This window comes from Gymnoscopelus microlampas, assembly GCF_963454915.1.
Source record: "Gymnoscopelus microlampas genome assembly, chromosome: 3".
Taxonomy (NCBI): Eukaryota; Metazoa; Chordata; class Actinopteri; order Myctophiformes; family Myctophidae; genus Gymnoscopelus; species Gymnoscopelus microlampas.
Genome location: NC_139940.1, coordinates 13600472 through 13621222, shown reverse-complemented (window position 1 = coordinate 13621222; position 20751 = coordinate 13600472). Strand labels below are relative to the sequence as shown.

The window sequence follows — 20751 nt, the reverse complement described above, 5'->3', positions numbered from 1 at the left end:
TAAGTCCAGAGCTCGATGAATGTTAGGGACCAAAAAAAGTGTCACTACAAAGTACTACCAATCAACTCTAAATTGCCTGAAACGTACTCCTAAAAGGTTTTCGGGGGGGCGATTTTGGCCTCCACACTTAGTGTTTTTTTCGGATTTAACTTTCGTTTCGGTTTCGTTTCGGTAGTGACCCAATGGTGAAAAGATAAATTTACTAAGTCCAGAGCTCGATGAATGTTAGGGACCAAAAAAAGTAACTACAAAGTACTACCAATCAACTCTAAATTGCCTGAAACGTACTCCTAACAGGTTTTCGGGGGGACGATTTTGGCCTCCACACTTAGTGATTTTTTCGGATTTAACTTTCTTTTCGGTTTCGTTTTGGTAGTGACCCAATGGTGAAAAAATAAATTTACTAAGTCCAGAGCTCGATGAATGTTAGAGACTAAAAAAGTCACTACAAAGTACTATACTCTAAATTGCCTGAAACATACTCCTAACAGGTTTTTGGGGGGACGATTTTGGCCTCCACACTTAGTGATTTTTTCGGATTTAACTGTCGTTCTGGTAGTGACAAACTTTCATTTCGGTAGTGAGGACCCCCAGACCCCCCACTAGCCACGCCCCCAACCAATCTCCTGGATTCTGACAGTCCAATGTTGGCAACCCTGCTACTCTGTTAAAAAATTCCTGGGGGGGGGACCCCCAGCGTGGTCAAGAGCCCCCCCCCCTCCCCGGGAAAAAATCTCCTGTTATCGGACGGTCTGAGCTAGGCTGACAGGAATGGCACACATACAACAACGCCCTAACGCCGTGTATACGCCGTCCATACGACGTCCTAGTCTGACGCAAGTCGAAGTCATTTCAACGTATTTTTTGCAAAATAGCTTGCTGACGTCGTATGGACGGCGTATGCACGGAGTATGGGCGTTGTTGTATGTGTGCCCAGTGAGTGGGTAAAGAGATATCTGTTGAAAAGACACGTCTTTTACAACGTCGATACGTTGTACATTTACTCTGTTCAAATGTCCAGGGGGGGGACCCCCAGCGTGGTCAAAAGCCCCCCCCCCCCCCTCATGGAAAAAAAAACGTCTTTTTTTTCTCTGAGGTCGGTAGGTATGACCTCAGTGGCGCACCTCGCTAATTATTTGACTCCCCCCTCCATTACTTTGGGAGTCTGGGTTCGTCTCCCGTTTGAGACATTACTTTTTCAAACAAGTTAATTATTTATCTTAACTGTTGTTATTGTATAATCATACCCTGACTGTCCTCAAAGCAGTCAAATGAAGTTGAAATACTCCAGCACTGACCTATAAGAGAATTGGGATTTGAACATGGAATCTCTGCACTGAGAGTCTGATGCTTAGAGTAGAGACCACCACACCATTAAACAGGCCAGCAATATGTTGAAAATGTGTCTTCGAGTAGTAAACTACTGTACCGTTCATTTGTATGTTAGCCCTCAGTTAGTAGCCTACAGTTAAGTTGAAATACTCCAGCACTTTTGAATTTCTTTCTGTGAAAGGTTAGCTAGACAGAGTTCTTTCAGAAATAACCCCCCACCTTCACCAAACAATCAAATACTGCCATTGTGATTTGCATATCAAAAACTCAAGGAACTAGTAAATTAACATGAATAGCCGTGGCTGCATATCAGTGATAGGGCCACACAAAAAGGGTGGAATCCCCAAAAACAAGAGAAAAACAGGAAAAATGGAAGAACAGGAGTTGTCCAGGAAAAAAAAATAAGCAGACAAAGTTACTATGAAATTTAAGCAAATCAATGATCTTTATGGGGTTCTATCTCCTGACCTGAAAATGTATTTTCTGTTTAAGTGCCCAATGCATTGTCAATGCGGCAATGGACATTTAAAGGCAGGCTTACAACTACATACTTACGCCTAGTAACCTCATTCATACTTTAAAATGTTCATCGTACTGTGGACATTTGCTTTGCCTGAAAAGGAATCTTTGAAATGTTTAATAGTTTTAGAATTGTACTCCTTTAAAAGTTCAGATATTTATAATGGAGGTCGATGGAGGATTTTGGCACCTAAAAAATAAACAAAAAAAATCTTTCACCTAGAAACTCCGTTCACAATTTTAAAATTCCACCATACTGTGGACATGCATGCTTGAGATTTTTTCTTTGAAATCATTTGTAGTTTTGGAGATATTTAACTTTAAGCGCCCAATGCATTGTCAATGCGGAAACTGACATTTAAAAGGAAACGAGTACAGGCTACTAATCCTACATACTTACTGCTAGTAACCCCATTCATACTTTAAAATGTTCATCTTATTGTGGACATGTTTGCCTTAAAAGCAATCTTTGAAATGTTTAATAGTTTTAGAATTGTACTCCTTTAAAAGTTCAGAGATTTATAATGGAGGTCGATGGAGGATTTTGGCACCTAAAAAATAAACTAAAAAAAAAATTCACCTAGAAACTCCATTCACAATTTTAAAATTCCACCTTACTGTGGACATGCATGCTTGAGATTTTTTCTTTGAAATCATTTGTAGTTTTGGAGATATTTAACTTTAAGCGCCCAATGCATTGTCAATGCGGAAACTGACATTTAAAAGGAAACGAGTACAGGCTACTAATCCTACATACTTACTGCTAGTAACCCCATTCATACTTTAAAATGTTCATCTTACTGTGGACATGTTTGCCTTAAAAGGAATCTTTGAAATGTTTAATAGTTTTAGAATTGTACTCCTTTAAAAGTTCAGAGATTTATAATGGAGGTCAACAAAGTTTTTTGGCACCTAAAAAATAAACAAAAAAAAACTTTCACCTAGAAACTCCATTCACAATTTTAAAATTCCACCTTACTGTGGACATGCATGCTTGAGATTTTTTCTTTGAAATCATTTGTAGTTTTGGAGATATTTAACTTTAAGCGCCCAATGCATTGTCAATGCGGAAACTGACATTTAAAGGGAAACGAGTACAGGCTACTAATCCTACATACTTACTGCTAGTAACCCCATTTATACTTTAAAATGTTCATCTTACTATGGACATGTTTGCCTTAAGAGGAATCTTTGAAATGTTTAATAGTTTTAGAATTGTACTCCTTTAAAAGTTCAGAGATTTATAAAGGACGTCGATGGAGGATTTTGGCACCTAAAAAAAAACTTTAAAAACTTTCACCTAGAAACTCCATTCACAATTTTAAAATTCCACCTTACTGTGGACATGCATGCTTGAGATTTTTTCTTTGAAACCATTTGTAGTTTTGGAGATATTTAACTTTAAAGAGCTGGGGAGACGGGGACCATGACAGAAAAAATATATAATTCTAGACTAGAGCAATGATATATATATATATCTGTCTGTCAGACATTTTTTATAATATAAAAAAACAAACAGTAATATATTATCAAACATCTAACAACAATATGAACTATAGTGTTAACAGAGTGACAATGACATATCACATGAGTCATTGTGAAACAATTATGATTCATGGTCACACTCTATTTCAGTAATATAATTAAATTGATTATATCTTATTGTATTTAAGCCTGGTAGGGACCAGGCTTACAGCCAAGCTTACTTAATCCAGTGCCAATTCACTTCAACTTCACAGCAAAATTTCCATGGTAACTAAGGTAGGATTGCGTAAACTTTATTTTGCAAAATCGAGTCATGGATAAACTTATCCAGGTGCTCTGGCTAAAATAATCTGGCAAGATAATTCAGCTTTCATGAAACCGATTCATCGCTAATCCTGGCTAAATTAAGACAGGATAGGTGTTAAATCCAGGCTTAACCCGTGAAATAGGCCCCCTGTCACAGGGATGTCGGGCTCTGTCAGCCTTGTGTGACATGATACTGACATCACACTGACCATGATACAGAGATCATACTGATCATGATACTGACATACTGACCATGATACAGACATCATACTTATGATGCAGGCATCACACTGACCATGATACCGATCATCATGATACAGACATCATACTGACCACGATACAGACATCATACTGACCATGATACAGACACCATACTGACCATGATACTGACACACTGACCATGATACAATACAGACAGCACACTGACCATGATACTGTTTTGGGCCCGTTTCTGGTTTGATGACATCATCATGGGCCCCTTGGCTTTCTCAGTTGTGTCATTTTTGCGTCCACATCACAAACTACCCCTAAACACAACTTAAGCCCATGAGTCGAGCTCAACAAACATCAAACAACACATTCACAAAACCTCAGAGGAAGGCCAAAGAACCAAACAAATATTTGTACAGTTTATTGTCCCTGGTGAACATGAACAGTGTTGTATAAATCAACAGAACATCCGCCCCCTTCCCCGCTAACCAAAGAGAATGAGCATAAACAAAGCCTCTCCAAATGACAAAACATTAACACTACAGCAAACAGATTTCAACCGAAGATGCTTAAAACATGCTTTTAATGGAGCATTTCACCCATAACACGTGTGAACTGTACTTCACTGCCATTAGTGATTCTCCAAGAGAGATTTTCTGTTCCGTCTGTAGTTGGATATAATGCGTTGACATATTGCACCAAATGACTAAAATGACCCCATACAGAACAGTATTCCTCTTTGGGCCCAGAGCCATGTAAAGAGAGTTGTGACAACAAAAGTCCAAAATCCTTGATCATCATGTGATTTAAGTACAGTAGATCTCAGATAGTCTCACTTACATGTTAAATGGATTCAGATGTGATGATAATATACAATCTGATTTATTTAAACATGTTACATTTTCAAAGTCCATCTGGTATTACCTATCCACCTTGTGCTTTGTGGCACATACTGTAAGGCCTTATTAAACGTGCATGGTGCATCACAAACTATCTATTCTGCTATATATACTACTGTGCTGCTAGCGTTTGCAGCTAACTTCCGGGAACAATCAAAAGGCTCCATGATCTGCCATTTCTTTTTTATTAATGTAGCAACTCTCTTTACATGGCTCTGAGCGGTGGCATTGTGTTTAGTGTTGACATTTCACTGATTGTATTTATCACAGCAGTGTCCAAATTCAACTGATTGACTTTCAATGCAAATGTGTCAGTTAGGGCTGGGCGATATGGACAAAATTATCACAATATTTTTGGCCAAATACCTTGATATTGTGACGATAATATCGTATTGTGACAAAAATATAAATTTTCATAAAATAAGATTTAAGTACAACATTTATGCCAAATCACAACAATATCCTAGACGATATATCTCTTATATCACAATATCGATATATTGCCCAACCCTAGTGTCAGTGCTACATGGTAGTGTGTAGCTCCAGGCATACCGTACAGTATGTGTGAGATTATGTGCAGAAAAGATACGTTATTTTCCCCATTCGTGAAATGCCCCTTTAACCACCTCGCCCTCAAATACAAAAATAATACTACTACTACAGCATTCAGTCATCATACATAATGTGTAGCTGACACCATCCCTGCTCCATCAGAGCAGAGCTTCAAAAGGCACTGAGGCATTGACTTTTAGTGTAATGTGGTAGTTAGTTTGCATCAAGTTTCACTGTGGTAAAATTACAGTTGAGGATTGATCCTCAGAAAACGGAAGTTAGTTGATAAAGCGGATTGGTAGGATCAGTGTGGGGACGGTCGACTTCCTGAATGGAACGTCCCACACGGTTATTACTGTAGGTCAGTGGTTCTCAAAGTGGGGTCCGGGGACCCCCAAGGGGCCCTTGAGGGGGGTTCCAGGGAGTTAAAGAATTGATAGCTAAAGAATTGATAGTTAGGAACCAAATGGACCCATAATGTGGGGGTCCGTGGCCTAATGCATTCTAAACTGGGGGTCCTTCAAAAAAAGTTTGAGAACCACTGGTGTAGGCCCGCCACTCGGCTGCTGTTAGCCAATCAGTGAATCCCAGTCAAAGTCATCCTGGATCTCCTCGCTGTTGCTGTGCAGGTGTTTGAGAGGAGGACGCTGTCTGGGTGTCATGGGCTGCTGGGGTGGGATCCCAGCTGACAAGAAAGGGGAAAGGAAATTTTTGAGGAAATCAATCATTTATTTTAGGCCTGCAACTATCTGTAATTATTATTTATGTTTTAATTCATAGAAAAACAAGAAGCAAGGATTTTTTGATCATTTGTTTAATTTTTTTATACTTCAACGAATTGATGCGAAAAAAGTCTAAATTGATTAGTCTAAGTAGCAAACATGTTTTGCAGGGACACCAATACAGTGGTCACCTGGCCCCTCAGGTGTTTACATCAAACAAATCTCATTATGTAAAACGTTTTCAATTGCTTTCTTGTATTATTTAATCAGGATGATTCCAGTTGTGTCATATATCGTCATATCTAAACCATCGTACCCTTGCTCCTGCATTTAGTTCCACAAATGCAGCGATTTTTTACTTGATGCATTCCTTTCATCTCGTCACTGTCTCGTCACTTAAGTGTTAAGTGTTAAGTGGGGGGGGGTCATATGGGGGGGGCTGTGTGAATTTTCAGAGCACGTTTATTTTACACGGAGTTCCTATTTCTCTGCATCACAATGAGAACTCAATTGTCAAGGTTTTAAATTAAAAATACATTGACATTTCTTTGTACATAATATTTTTTTATATATTAATGTTATATTATAAGTTTTAGTCTGTGTTTTAGGAATTATTTGGTTACGAATCATTTGGGTGCCCACTTCCAATATCCTTGAGGCCAACTAGTGGGCCCGGGTTGAGAATCACTGTAGTGCAGGTCCTACCTGTGGTGTGTACAGGCTGTGTCATCTGAGGCCTCTGGAGCCCTCCTCCTCCGCCCTGGGGGTACGGGGTCCTTCTGAACCCTAGGGGCTGCTGAGCTCCATTGGAGGTGGGGACGGTGGCTGGGTAGGACAGGGGTGAGGGGTGCGTGAGGCTGGCCAGGGTAGGGGGACCTGAGGAATGGATGCCCAGTCCCTGGAGGGCCAATGGGGAGTTGTTCCCGGAGGATGAACCAATCATACCCTTCTGAGTGAAGAAGCGGTTCAGCGAATCACAGAGGGAGGTGAACACGGCCGGCTCCAGCGCCCAATCACAGACCTCGGCCTGGCGCATGCTCGCCAGCAGGTCTTGAAGCAGAAGAATTGAAATGTTCAGAACAGGCAGATAGGTGACAAACATGAGCAGTGGATATTCCAAAATTTAATCTATGCAATTTATGTCCTATACCCAGTACTCGAACCCGAGTGCACCACGCGAGAGCTCTGAAGTTTCTACTGTTGAACTATAAAGGACAGACAGCCCTTTTGGGCAGAGGATAAATAGTGCTTTCACCGTCATGCAATACCACTTGTCAACCAGTGGTGGTCCTACCCAACCACACCATCTAAATGTCTCAACAGAAGAAACGGAAGACCAAATACAACCACTGCAGTTGTGTTACGGTGGATTTTTATGAAACAAAAACTTTGCAGATAGAAAGAGGATAATCCAAGATTTCCGTACAGCTGCCATGTTGGTGAGTTTAACGTTGTTTAATACAATCAGATGGGATTTTTATGTTGTTTTTTGACACTCTGTAGCGTTCCCTCATAACCTTTGAGTGCAATGATGTCACTCACAAGTAGTCGCAAAATGAGATAATCACCATTTGCACCAAACTAAAATTTGCTAAATTGTTTAAGGATAATGGGGTAATGATGAAGTTAATTCCTGTGTCAACAACATTTTATATGTATAATTATCTACAGTATATACTGTATGTCTGAATTATTAAACTGTACTGTAATTATAATTTCTCTAAATTGATACAAAACATAGATTAGAACGCTTCAATTCATTGCATTTACTGTATTTCGCTGACCAGGGTCCTCCAGGGCACTATACTAGGCCCCCTTCTTTTTACCCACTACACCAAATCATTTCACAGAAAATAGCCGATCTACAAGCTCGCGTGTTGAGCTATTTTGCTATTTTCACAGAATGTGCGGCCCAGAATAAGGATGCTAGGGTTCATATGGTTAAAATGGTTTCATGCGATTTCGGAATGACACTGACCCCAAAAGGGACATGAGATGACATAACAGTGACTGACCTGGGTAACTGGACAGGTCTATGTTGGCCCAGTCCAGGTTGCTGGCGATCCGGATGCTCTCCTTCAGTGAGTCTGTGTTACTGAACCAGTCAGCTGGTAATGCTACAGGACGGACATCAAACGTCAAGTTCAACGGTGTGCTTCATGGCTCATTTTCGTACATTTTAATTCACACATACTCAGAATTAGAATCACCCCATTTACCACGTTAGCTGCACAGGAAAGGTACAGTAGTTTATCGACTAGGGGTGCAACAGTTAATCGATGTCATCGATCTAATCGATTATGATTTATTTTTTTTATAAAATTATTGATTTTAGATCATCACCGCTCAAGTTTTCCTTATAGCTTGGAGCGCAGTCTGTGGGGAAAATAGCATTGCGCCGTGATCGCACCAGACCACACCTCATTTTAAGACCAACACACCCCCATGCGCAAAATCGGCGCAAGATAATTTGGTATCTAGACAACGCGGGTGCAAGGTATGTGTATTGGATACCCCTTGCTCTGGCCGCTAAGCGACATTGCGCTGCATTGCACTGCATTGGGCAGGGTGAAAGATAGGGCCCTCTGTATCTATCCGTCTCCGTGTATGTCTTATGTGTATCCCATTTAATGCCTGTATATGGAGATCTCTGTATCTGTCTGTCTGTCTGTTTGTCTGTGTCCCTTTTTTGCCCATGCATGGAGATCCCTAATGTCATAAATATATATATAATATTATATTGAAGTAATAGACCGGCTATCAAGTACTGTGATAATAGGTACAGTACTACACTAAGTACTCTGACAACGGGTTCAACAGGTACACAGCCTAACCACAGGGGCATCAGCCTAGTTATAGTAAATATAGGTCATACTGTACATGTCAATAACTATGACACTCACTGTACTGAGGAGGGCGCTCTGTCTCAGGAGGGCCTGGTGGTGGTGCTGGGGTACTGGGACAGGTGAGGGGGTGAGGGGACAGGGGTAACAGGGTGGGGACAGGTGCGGGGTGAGGGGACATGGGTAACAGGGTGGGGGTGTGCAGAGGGGTAATGTCATTGGTCAGTGCCCCCAGTGGAATCACATCCGCTGCAACAAAAAACAAAGTTTTAATCAAAATTAGGGATCCCCAATATATCGTAAATTTAAATACAGTATACTATATTGCAGTATTTATTGACCCAATACTGCAATATCCATATTTCAAGAAGCTGAAATGTTTTATAGGAGGAAAATGGTTTCAGAGTCGGATGTTGTATGGATTTGCAGACTTGGTGATCAAGTTAAACAGTAACAGAGGTGAACTGAATCAGGGACTGAACCGGTACCAGCATGTCCCAAACTGAGCACAATGCCTAAGAAGATTAGCATCTGACCTTTATTTTTCTAATACATTCTCCAATTACAACAAGGAGAGAAGAGATAAATAGACTCGAAGTCGACAGAATATCACATATTATGCACACACACCCACCCACCCACCCACCCACCCACCCACCCACACACACACACACACACACACACACACACACACACACACACACACACACACACACACACACACACACACACACACACACACACACACACACACACACACACACACAGACACAGACACAGAAAGGGACTTACATTGTGAGCCCCCCCTCTCTCGCATGGTCTTGAAGAAGGATTTGAAGGAGGCGTACAGGTCCGGCATGTTGAGCTCATCGAAGGTGAAACGGCTCGTTGGGTCGGTGGAGGACTGGGACGAAACGGCGAGAGAAGCAACAGACGTAGGAAGGCTGGACTGAGGAGGAAGATGAGGAGGAGGGGGGGCGACAGTGATGGAAGGCACAGGGTGAAGGGGGCCCGAGGCAGTGGAAACAAGCATGGGGAGCGAGTTGATAGGAGGGGAGAAAGTGTGGACGTACACGGGCACTGAATTAGCGGGGACGGACACAGAGAGAGAGGGGACAGAGGACTGGGGCATGGGGTAATGAAGGGTGGCAGGCAGCGGAAGAGGAGGGGGAGAAGTGATGGAGGAGTGATGGGGAGAGATGGGATTGATGGAGGGATGAGGGCTGGGCATAACAGGGCCTGTGTAAGGTGTGTAGGGCGATCTCTGTTGCAAGAAACAAGGAAAGAAAGAATCAATGAAATTAGGATGCAATACAGTAATGGTAAATTGGAAAGGGATGGAAAATGAAAAAAATAAATAAAAAACTATAACATGTTTCATTTCAATTCAAATTAAATTAATACACTTTTTGGTATACCCATTTGGTGTCATGTCATTTTTATTGTCAATTTCTTTTCTTTTTTTCAAAAACTTTTGAAAATCCCATATGGGGGGAGTTTTGCAGTAGTGAATAAATCCCAATACATGCCCACAACACAACAAGGTTAGGCACGTCCCTGTACTGAAGGTTTCCACTGTTGATGTGGGTTCAAGTGGTATAGAAGGTAATTGTAGACATGTCATACAGGTACTTAGCATGGTTGTCATCATAGCAACAAGACAGACCTAGCAAAACAGTTTACTGTTGTTTTTTTAATATGCGTTTGGGGCATCCCACTACGTCTAGAGAGCCTTCACCAACCTTAAATTTGTTGGCAAAATAACAAGTTGTTGGACTTCTTGGACTAGATAAGTTGTTGCTAATGTTGGTGCTACAGGTATTTGCTGGAAATAGTGGCTAGAGAAAAATGTTTTAGTATTCCTTATTTAATGCTCATGGTACAATATAAGTAGACTAATCCTGTAAGAGGTGTAACTGTCATTGAAAAAGACAGGGTCTAATAATGGCATGGCTCCAATGTAGATCTATGACTTCCTGCGGCCAGTCTATGACGCCAGTCATCTATGATATAACTCCATTATTGGGCAACGTTTCAGCCTTAACTGAGTGCATTGACTTCCATTATAACATTTTAGTTAAATGCAGGGAGCTACATCCTTGGCCTATTGGCAGCCTACTTGGCACTGATCAGTCCAGTGATACAGACAGACAGACAGACAGACAGATAGACAGACAGACAGACAGAATGAATGACAGGCAGACACTTTTCTAGAGCAGTGGATGCCAAGTTATTGTCCCACAAATTGTAACAGACTTTACAGACGGGTGGCACACAGCCACAAATAAACAAAAAAAAACATATAAAGGACACATTAAAACATGAACACAATAATTCAAATAGATCGGAGGGTGTACCTTGCACGGAGGAGGAGACAGGGAGACGTGATGGGGGGACTGTTGTTGGAGGGCCCCCAGTGACAGTGCCCTCGAATGGGGGTCATAATGTTGTTGGAGGGTCCCTAGTGACAGTGCCCTCGAATGGGGGTCATAATGTTGTTGGAGGGTCCCTAGTGACAATGCTCTAGGCTGGGGGTCATTCTGAGATGCTGGATGTGACTGTAGGGGAGAAAGGCCTCTCTCTGCATGTGTCACTGGCACCTGAGGAATCATGGAAGGAGTGACGGGCCAACAGAAACTATTATTTCACCACTTAATTTTTTCCCCTCTACACCAAATCTCTTTACCAAATAATGCCCATGCATTGTGGGCCATAGTGTCCCTATTACATGCCCATAATAGGGCATGTAATGTCTTGATTTCATCAAACTGAAAAGTTGCAAAGAGGAACAGCCGTCTATGAACTCTGTGAAACCAGCCCTAAATTTAGGACCGTAACTAAACTCATTTCTGCTTTTCATCACGATATATAAAACTTAATCATCTCAATTTAATTTAATTTGATTACATTTAAATAGCTGCATTAGTTAGTCCTAATGACCAGCAGTAAATCTCTTCTTCAACGGAGACCCGGCCATGAGAGGAGCACTACGGCAAACAACACACTTGAGCTGTAGTGCTGCTCACGTCTGATCACGTCTGTGAGCTTGTAGATCTGCTATTTTCACAGAATGTTTGCCCCAGAATAGGGATGCTAGGGTTCATGTGGTTAAGTAAGATTTAAACATTTTAAATGAGTGAGTGAATTGAACTTAAAGACATACATTCTGTCCTTCCTCCGAGTCTTCTGGGTAGGGACGTTTGGGGGCCCTCACTTGACTGGCCTCTGCCGGTCCATCCATTGTCCAATAGGAACCCTGCAAATACAACTAGTTTTCAGCGTCATGTTATGTTTACCAGTCAGCTTCTAACTGCATATAGTAAGACATTTGTATATGCATTATACATTCAGCATAATGATGGTCAAATATATATTTTTTCACCTTGCCGGGATCACTCTGTGGACGAGGAACTTTCCGGAAACATTTGTTGAGCGACAAGTTGTGTCGGATAGAGTTCTGTTGGGGACATGAATATTTAAGTTACATAAAGATGTAGCTCTCACACAGACATGGTCGCTAGCAAGGCAGCTTAATGGTATGGATGGTATCCGTAATGCTGGGGCCACAGGTTCAATCCAATTTTGCACACGTGTCGTTTGTTTGATTTCATTTTACGTAAAGCACTTTGTAATTTTTATTTGATAATTGCTCTATAATTAAAATGTATTATCATAATTATTATGTTATAATTCCTACAACAGCAAATCTGTGCCTATCAACGTCAATGTGTCCTTGAGCAAGACACTGAACCATTACCTGCTCACTCCTTCAAAGTTGTTTTTAAACCTGATATCTATCTTTGAGAAAACACAACACACTTTAAACATTTACTAGTACACACAGAATGTCATGAACTCATTCTCTAATTAGGTTGAATGGCTACACTGAAGCCCGTTTCTAGATAGGTACTAAACTATGCAAAGTGGCTTGCAAGAGATCCCACATGCTCATAATAAATGTTGTAAATGCGTGATGAGCCTACCTTCCACCCGCGGCCTGCTCGGCTGTAGTAGGGGAAGGTGTCGCTGATCCAGGTGTAGATGTCGTTCAGGCTCAACTTCCTCTCAGGGACAGAGGCTATGGCCATGGCGATGAGGGTGGCATAGCTGTGGGGAGGCTTCCCTTTGGAGTTTGAGGGAGACGGGGCCGGAACGGAGGGCAGGAACTCTCCTCTCTCCCTCCCTCTGTCCTTCTTCTTGTCTCGCTCTACCCCTCCTCCTCCTCCTCCCCTCTCTTTCCCCGAACGAAGGCTGCTGATTCCCAGCTGTGGCAGCCAGTCTATGCTGGTCAAACTGGAGTCCAGTTCAGAAGACATGTCCTCTCTGTGTGGGGGGCCTAGGGGAGGTCAGAGGTGGCACCACAAGTTCAACAACACGTCTCTTTCCTCAGGACACTGTGTGTAGAGACCCAGGGTTAAATTTCTATAGCAGGATCCCCTAATCTGTCCGTCTCTTGTGCCTGTAATGTAACACTGACAGCCGCTCTGTTGGTGTAACCCCAGCCAGCGTTGTTTACAAGCCTGTGTGCCCCAGCCCTCAAGAGACTTTGCGCTGCACTTGAAACATTCCATTCACAGGAGAAGACGTTAGCACAAAATGTCAGTGTGTGTGTGTGTGTGTGTCTGAATATTCTAGGTTGTGCGTCAATTCACAGCAAGGCTATGCGCTCATCGTTTCTGAGGAAGAGGGAGTCGTTCGCCTTACCTCTCTGCAAGTCACTCACTCCAGGCCCGAGGCCTCAAACTGTGTTAATATTTGATGTTGTCATCAGATGTTGCACGGTTGTTGTCTCCAAACTGCTCTCCTTCGCTGGTCTTTGTCCACGTTCAGATTCGCCTGCTTCCCAGTGTGTGGCAACGCCTCGGGCCTCCTACTATGCTTTCACTTTCACAAAGTTTGTTTTACTTTGGGATTAACATGGGGAAAACTTATCGTAGGTCTGCTTCCTTTTTCTCTCTCCCTGTCTGTCTCACTCGCCCCCTCCCTGCCTGTCCCATAACGTCACCCACTCCTCCCCCTCGATGACATCACCCCCCACTGCCCCCGCCTCCAGGGGTTGTGGACACACCCCTCTTGCTCGGCTTGAGGGAGAAGTTCCTGAAACTCCCTCCTCCCTCTCTGCTGCTGGCCTGAAAACAGAACCAACATACCAGCAATACAGAGGAACACGGTCCAGAATTTAAATAAGAAACAGGTTGAAAACCAACCTGATACGAATCCACATAGAACTGTTAACTCCTACTCTCTCAGACTCTCAAAGCCTTATCCTGACCTTATCCACACCAAACCCACACTAGCACTTAACCATCTCTAACCTAATGACTAAACAAAAGCATTTGTTTTACGTTTTGCCTAAACTTAAAGCTGCAATCCGTAACTTTCATATGCTACCCATGATTCAAACCCGGGTCCCCCGCGTGTGTCCAGAATTTCTACTTCTGAGCTAATAGAGCAAGCCTGTTTGGGAAGAGGATATATTGCATTTTTAAATTCATGCGATACCTCTTGTCCACCAGTAGTGGACAGTAGTGAACACAGGATAAAAATGTCTCTATAGAAGAGGAAGTAGATCACCTCCAACCATTATCCTAATCTACCATACAGATTGGTTAAAATAAAAATGTATTCACTATGGATTTCAGCATTAACCATGTCTAACCCAATACATAAACACAATCTTTCATTTTATAGCTGAGTAAAACCCAGACATACTGACCTCTAATTCAGACATTGCCGCGGCTGCGATTGATGACGCAGGGCGGTGGGGTCTAACCACATGAGAGACTATACCTTAACTGGCATTGTGAGTAATGATACTGCCAGGTTCAGGAGCCACCGCCAATAAATGATCAAATAAGAACAGGGACCAAAACTTGAAATAGCAGCATAATTTTATTGCTCTAGTTGTACAGACAGTGTGTTGGAACGGACTGACTTTGTGTATGGCTGATGGAATAACAGACAGGGAGGTGGTGGTGGTCTCTCACTACAGAGAGCTGAAGAGGGAGAGCAGGCCCGTGTCGGGGGACGGATGAGTCAGCAGCTTCTGGATCTGTCACAGAGTTAATACCACACAACATTACTAAGCAATTCATACATATATCGCTTTCACAGACACCGTGACCACTTTCAACCTGGCGTCCCTGTTTTGGGTCAGTATAGGTGAAGATTTTCACCAATTCTTTTCACATCGCGCACATTTAATTTGACCTTATAAGTAGGAAACATATACGTTTGTATAGGAAATGACTAGCTTTATGCAAAGTTGCCATTTGGATACTTGGCTGTGGCTCATGAATCGATGGGGGGCACGTTCTAGCGCGCATGCACGTGGACGTGTGTGCACATCCGTACCATACCTGTGCATGCGCGTGAAAGAAAATAATGCCCACATGCCGTGGTGTCGTGTGAAGCGACCAATACAACACTGGGTGTAATCATGCTTGCATGACTACGACTAAAATTAAACATTATTTTGCAAGATAGTGTGATCTTTATAGCCTGGTAAACCCTCCCTCCGGAAATCTCATTTCCATTCGATCTCAGGAAGGAGTCTGGCATGAACGCCCATTCTGCAATATTGGGGAGTTTCCAGCGAAATCAGGACCTAACCGCGCCTATCAGCGTCGTCGCTCATCGTTCTGTGATTGACAGCTTACGTTGGCCAATCAGGTGGCGAGTTCGAGTGAGCCCGAATGAAGCCGAGTGCAGCCTGAGAGCCGCCGACAAAAGACGAACGGCAGCCATTGTTATTTGTGCGAGTGCCTTCACTTCTTACTTTCGGTTTTAAAACGCTCTCAAACTTCTTTTTTGAGGCACGGAATGTACTATTAACATATCGTTTGGATAGAATTTAGTTGTTTAACTTCATATATGTGGTCAATTAATCATGACAGAGCCTATTTAAAAATATAAATTTAGAGAACCGGCAGGGGCGGGGAGTGACACGCATGTATCCCAATAAGGCAACCTATTTTCGGCATGGCCGTCCCAAAAGTCCCGTTGCGTCACATAGTCTGGAGCTCGTCAACATGAACTGCTGATTGGCTGAAGGGGAAAAACGATCATCGGTTGAAGGGGTTGTCAGTCAACGGTATTACTCCCGCCCAACTCCAGCCCACAGCCAATATTGCAGAATGAGCAATCATGCCAGACTCCTTCCTGAGATCGAATGGAAATGAGATTTCCGGAGGGAGGGTTTACCAGGCTATGATCTTTACTGGGAAGCAACAGAATGACATTGTGGTACAATATGTACCTATACAATATTGATATAATACACATCGATATCACCAAACATGACAATAATCTACAATATTGTGTAGGTACAATATGTACCTACAGTATACAATATTGATATAATATACATCAATATCACCAAATATGACAATAATCTACAATCACCTGCTGTGGACACTGAAAAAAAAAATACACCATTGTAGATCAGCTATTTTCGCAGAATGTTTGCCCCCCACAACAGGGAGGCTGGGGTTCATATAGTTATTACCAATATAGCAGTGTGAGACACAGTGGTAGTGTGTGAACAGGGTAACTAAGCACCTCCTTGAAGTCGGGGTGTTTGGCGTCTTGAACCAGCTGCAGCAGCACAGCCTCTGTAGTGGTGAGGAACGCTCCACTCTGCTTCAGCCTGGACAAGGCGAACAGACGATCTGTCTGGCTGTACACATGGAAGACCACACACACACACACACACACACACACACACACACACACACACACACACACACTAGTGATCGCCTAACACACTAATTGCAATTATTTGAGATAATCACAATTATTTTTGTCATAATGGTCATAATCATTTCCATGTTGAAAAATGATGCTGTGGAAATAGCCGATCTACAAGCTCAAAACCTATTTCTACTATTCATATAAAGTATAAAGTTATTAAATGATGTAAGGTATTTGTCATTTATCTGCCCTGTGCACCTTTTGTTTACGAAGTCTAAAAGCCAAACAGAAATAATCACAATTATTTGAGCGACAAATTAATCGTAATCGTAAGTAAAATGTCATAATCGTGACAGCTCTAATTCTATTACATTTATTCACTATTCATCTTATCTCGAGTTACAAAGCACTTTGTAACCTTGTTTTGAAATGCACTTTACAAATAAAGTGTATTATAATTATTTAGTTCCAAATTAATAAGCAACCAATTTATACTTTGCATGCCACTTGCTGAAAATGTATCCTTTTATTTTCCACTGAAAAACATGGTGAAACACTATCTATCTATTTATAGTACTAATACAGTCTAAAAAAAGATATCCCCCACATAATATACATTAATTTATACAACTTCTAGTACAGAAGAAATTATTTGAATGACTGAGGACTGATATACCTTCTGGATGAGACAGCGTCAGCCACAATATGAACCTCGATTCCCTTCTCCAGCAGGTCAAAGGTGGTGCACTGAATAAAGGAAAAAGGAACAGAGGTCAGGAGGAGGGACGTCTGCTCCACCACTCACCACTCAAACACTAACCTTATTATAAGTTAAACATTTCTCCACTGCCTGGTCAACTGTGAAATAAGGTTCAACTCTCAGATCACCAACATTACAAATTAGGGCTGCATCTGTCGGTTATTTTCACCGCCATTATTCTATGGATAACTTTTCCAGTTAATCGAATAAATCGAGAAGCACCAGTCTACAAATTGACGATTGTCTGATTAACCTCTTAAGCCCTATTTCCTTCTTTATCATAAAAGATGTCATAACAGCGAGATATAAGAGATGAGGGTGGGATCTCACCGCTATGCAGGCCTGAGCCTCTATTCCACACAGGATGGCCTGTTTGGGGCTGCCCAGGGCCGTCAGCTCCTTCTCCACAGCCTCTATCATCATGGTGAACCTGGTCTTAGCATGGGCCTTCAGGTCCCCTGCTCCTAGCTCAGGTACCGTGGGGCCCAGGCCTTTAGGGTACTGTTCTGTTACAATGGGTGGGATGCCCAAAACACGACTGGCCTGTAGGTGGGGAAGAAAAGTTTACATTTACCGTAATTCATTGATGTTTCAGAGGTGTACAAGTAACAATCTCTGGTCATCCTAGAAGGAGCAAGCAAGGGAGAAGTATGGGCATGAAGGAATTTTATGTTGCCGTTTCGGTGCAGTAAAGAATATAATAATTTAGTCAAATTACAACAAAGAAAAAGTTAAATATGAGAATGTTTTGTAACTAAATCTCAAATGTAATCCTATACTCTCAACTAAAAATGGGACTGGTCTTCAAAATTGTAAATGCAGATCTGCCCGAAATGCCCCCTATACCCGCATATCTGTATAAGTACCTCGAAAAAGTTAGTGACACCCACAGTCACAAAACTAGAGGGAGCGTAAACAATAATCTGGTAACACCCACCCATAAAACAAACATGGGCAAATTCTCCTTCTATAGCACTGCCACCAAGGAATGGAATAGTCTAACCCCATCCCTCAAAAAATGCAGTTCGCTGGGCTCATTCAAAACAGCCCTAAAAACTCATCTTTCTGGAGGCCTAAAGAGGAGCTAGTACCAGTTTCCCTGTAGACAGACGACCCCCCCCCCTCCCCCTTTTCTTGTACATACTTTTTATTTTATTTTCTAATGTTTTTTTTTTTGTATATATATTTTTTTGTACATAATGGTATTTCTTTCCCCCTCTGTATTCTTATGTTGATTATTGAACTGTTTGGTTGCTACTATATATGTCTATGAAATTAATTCAAGGACCCCAATGGAAACAAGCCCGCAAGGACTTTTTTGGCCGGACCTTTTAGTCAAAAGTATTATAAATGTAACTGTGTTGTTTTACATTCTTTTTGCCTAATAAAAATTTCAATCAATCAATCAATCAATCCCAATACTGTGTGTGTGTGTGTGTGTGTGTGTGTGTGTGTGTGTGTGTGTGTGTGTGTGTGTGTGTGTGTGTGTGTGTGTGTGTGTGTGTGTGTGTGTGTGTGTGTGTGTACGTGTACGTGTGCGTGTGTGTGTGTGTTCATCTTACCTGGAGCAACCTGGCAGCATTGCTGACTATGTTGGTGAACTGGAAGATGTTGGGTCTGAACTTCTCCTGCATGTCACATAGCAACAGCACTGAGCCTTTAGTGGAGAGCCTGCCGATGCCAGCCACTGGAACAAACACAATCACTTAATATAAGCACCTCTCATTGGTGTTCATTACAGGTACATCATGCAATGTCAGCCATGATTCGGTTTTCTGTCATAATTGTGGAAAATAACAAACTTGTTATTCAATCACAAAATATTTGAGATCTTCGTTAAATAATCATCAGTAATTATTATGTAATGGGTAAAGGCAAATAATAGAACAGCTAGAAGAACGGTAAGTTTAGAAAATCAGTGAATCATATACCTTTACTGTAAGGCAGCCATTAAAACCATATTGTGATATTTCACATCACAATATCCATATTATCAATATATTTCCCAGCCCTGTAAAAAAATATTGTTTCGTTTTAATATCTACCTTAAAAAAAATCGTCATTTTATTTTATTTTTTTTAAAACTTTGTTTATTGGGTTTTTCCATAGCAGTTTTCAGCATTAAATGCATATAGCAGGATACAGAAAAGCTTTTTAAAGCAACCAATAAAATAAAAAAGCTCAATACGGATTCCATTATAACCCCAAGACATGAAGACATAAAATTAAAGATACAAAATAAATACAAAATATATAAACATATAAAAGGATATATAAACAAACACAGACCGAACAAGACAAAAACAAAAAACAAACAAAACAAACACACCAGTCAAACAATACATATCCATATTTTAAATGTAATTTCTTCCCCATTTACTGTAGGCCACATGCATTATAACTGGAAATAACTTTACTGAACTGAAAGATCACAAGAAACGCCAACTTACTTGCTGTCACCTGGGTGGTCTGATCTGATTGAGTGACACTTCAGCTTTCAGGTGAAAGTGTATCTCTACTGAACATGTGACGACCCTTGAATGCAGGTGAAAAGGTGAATGTCCTCCTGTCACTGCTGTTGCAGATTTACTGACAGCTTCTATGCGTTTACAGATAAAAGCAAAACAAAACATCAGTGATGTCAACTAATAAACAAAACAGTCCGTCGGTGCCTCAATCTGAACCTTTTGAAATGCATGATTATTATTTATGAAAGTCAAGAGTAGGCTACACAACTACACAACGCTACACAGTACCTTACCAGTCCAGCAACAGTCCACCTCACACAACCTCTCACAAGCAATGTTGCCAGATTGTGTGAAAGAAATAAGCAACCAGGTCTATGAAAACAAGCCCAAAAGAAGCAAATATAGCCACATGAGCACTTTCAACCTACTATGCATCGGCTATTTGAAAATATTTGAAAAATCGGCTATTTTAAAATAGCCGATCTACAAGCTCACAATGCGTCGCAATGCGAAACATTCTAACAACACAAATGCTCCCTGGCACAAAACATTTTCATGAAAATATTTCAGAACCACTGGTTTACATATATATTTTTTTTTAATGGAGGCAAGCCTAAATAAGCAAGTACACTTTAAAACAAGCCCAAAAAAAACGCAACCCGCAACTACCAATTTTGACAAGCAACTTTACAGAAAAACAATCGCTTATAATAAACCGACATGGCAACACTGCCTCTCACAAGCTCGACCAGTGGTTGGCTTCCACGGTAAACACTCCCCCAAGATCTGTTTAACCAATCGGTAAGAACCTTCTTAGTGATTGATATTTGCCTTATCCAATAGTATGTCTTGTTTGCTCTACTAGTGTGGTCTAGCACCCGCCTACTCTAAAAACCCATGTAAAAAACCCCGTGCCCGGTGTGTGCAGCAGTGTTATTGTTCCCCCCTTAGGTATAGGCCCTA

At 41.6% G+C, this 20751-nt stretch overlaps 2 protein-coding genes across 3 annotated transcripts; both read right to left on the bottom strand.

Moving 5' to 3' along the window:
• Positions 1-4257: 4257 nt before the first annotated feature.
• Positions 4258-13862, bottom strand: foxj2 (forkhead box J2). Its single transcript, XM_084053819.1, has 10 exons — positions 13573-13862; positions 12852-13204; positions 12251-12325; positions 12032-12124; positions 11226-11468; positions 9661-10132; positions 8929-9117; positions 8041-8142; positions 6731-7075; positions 4258-5988 (listed from the first exon to the last, which is right to left on the bottom strand). Exons 2-10 carry the CDS (start codon positions 13182-13184, stop codon positions 5873-5875), a joined length of 1968 nt encoding a protein of 655 aa, XP_083909945.1. The 5' UTR covers positions 13185-13204; positions 13573-13862; the 3' UTR covers positions 4258-5872.
• Positions 13863-13977: 115 nt separating this feature from the next.
• Positions 13978-20128, bottom strand: isoc2 (isochorismatase domain containing 2). 2 transcript variants are annotated; one of them, XM_084053820.1, is made up of 7 exons: positions 20077-20128; positions 19771-19919; positions 18883-19007; positions 17651-17863; positions 17237-17307; positions 16429-16546; positions 13978-14920 (listed from the first exon to the last, which is right to left on the bottom strand). In XM_084053820.1, coding segments are annotated over exons 2-7 (594 nt in total). In that variant the 5' UTR covers positions 19772-19919; positions 20077-20128; the 3' UTR covers positions 13978-14854. The 2 variants fall into 2 exon arrangements, with proteins under 2 accessions (XP_083909946.1, XP_083909947.1); XM_084053821.1 differs by having other exon boundaries at positions 20082-20111.
• Positions 20129-20751: the final 623 nt, after the last annotated feature.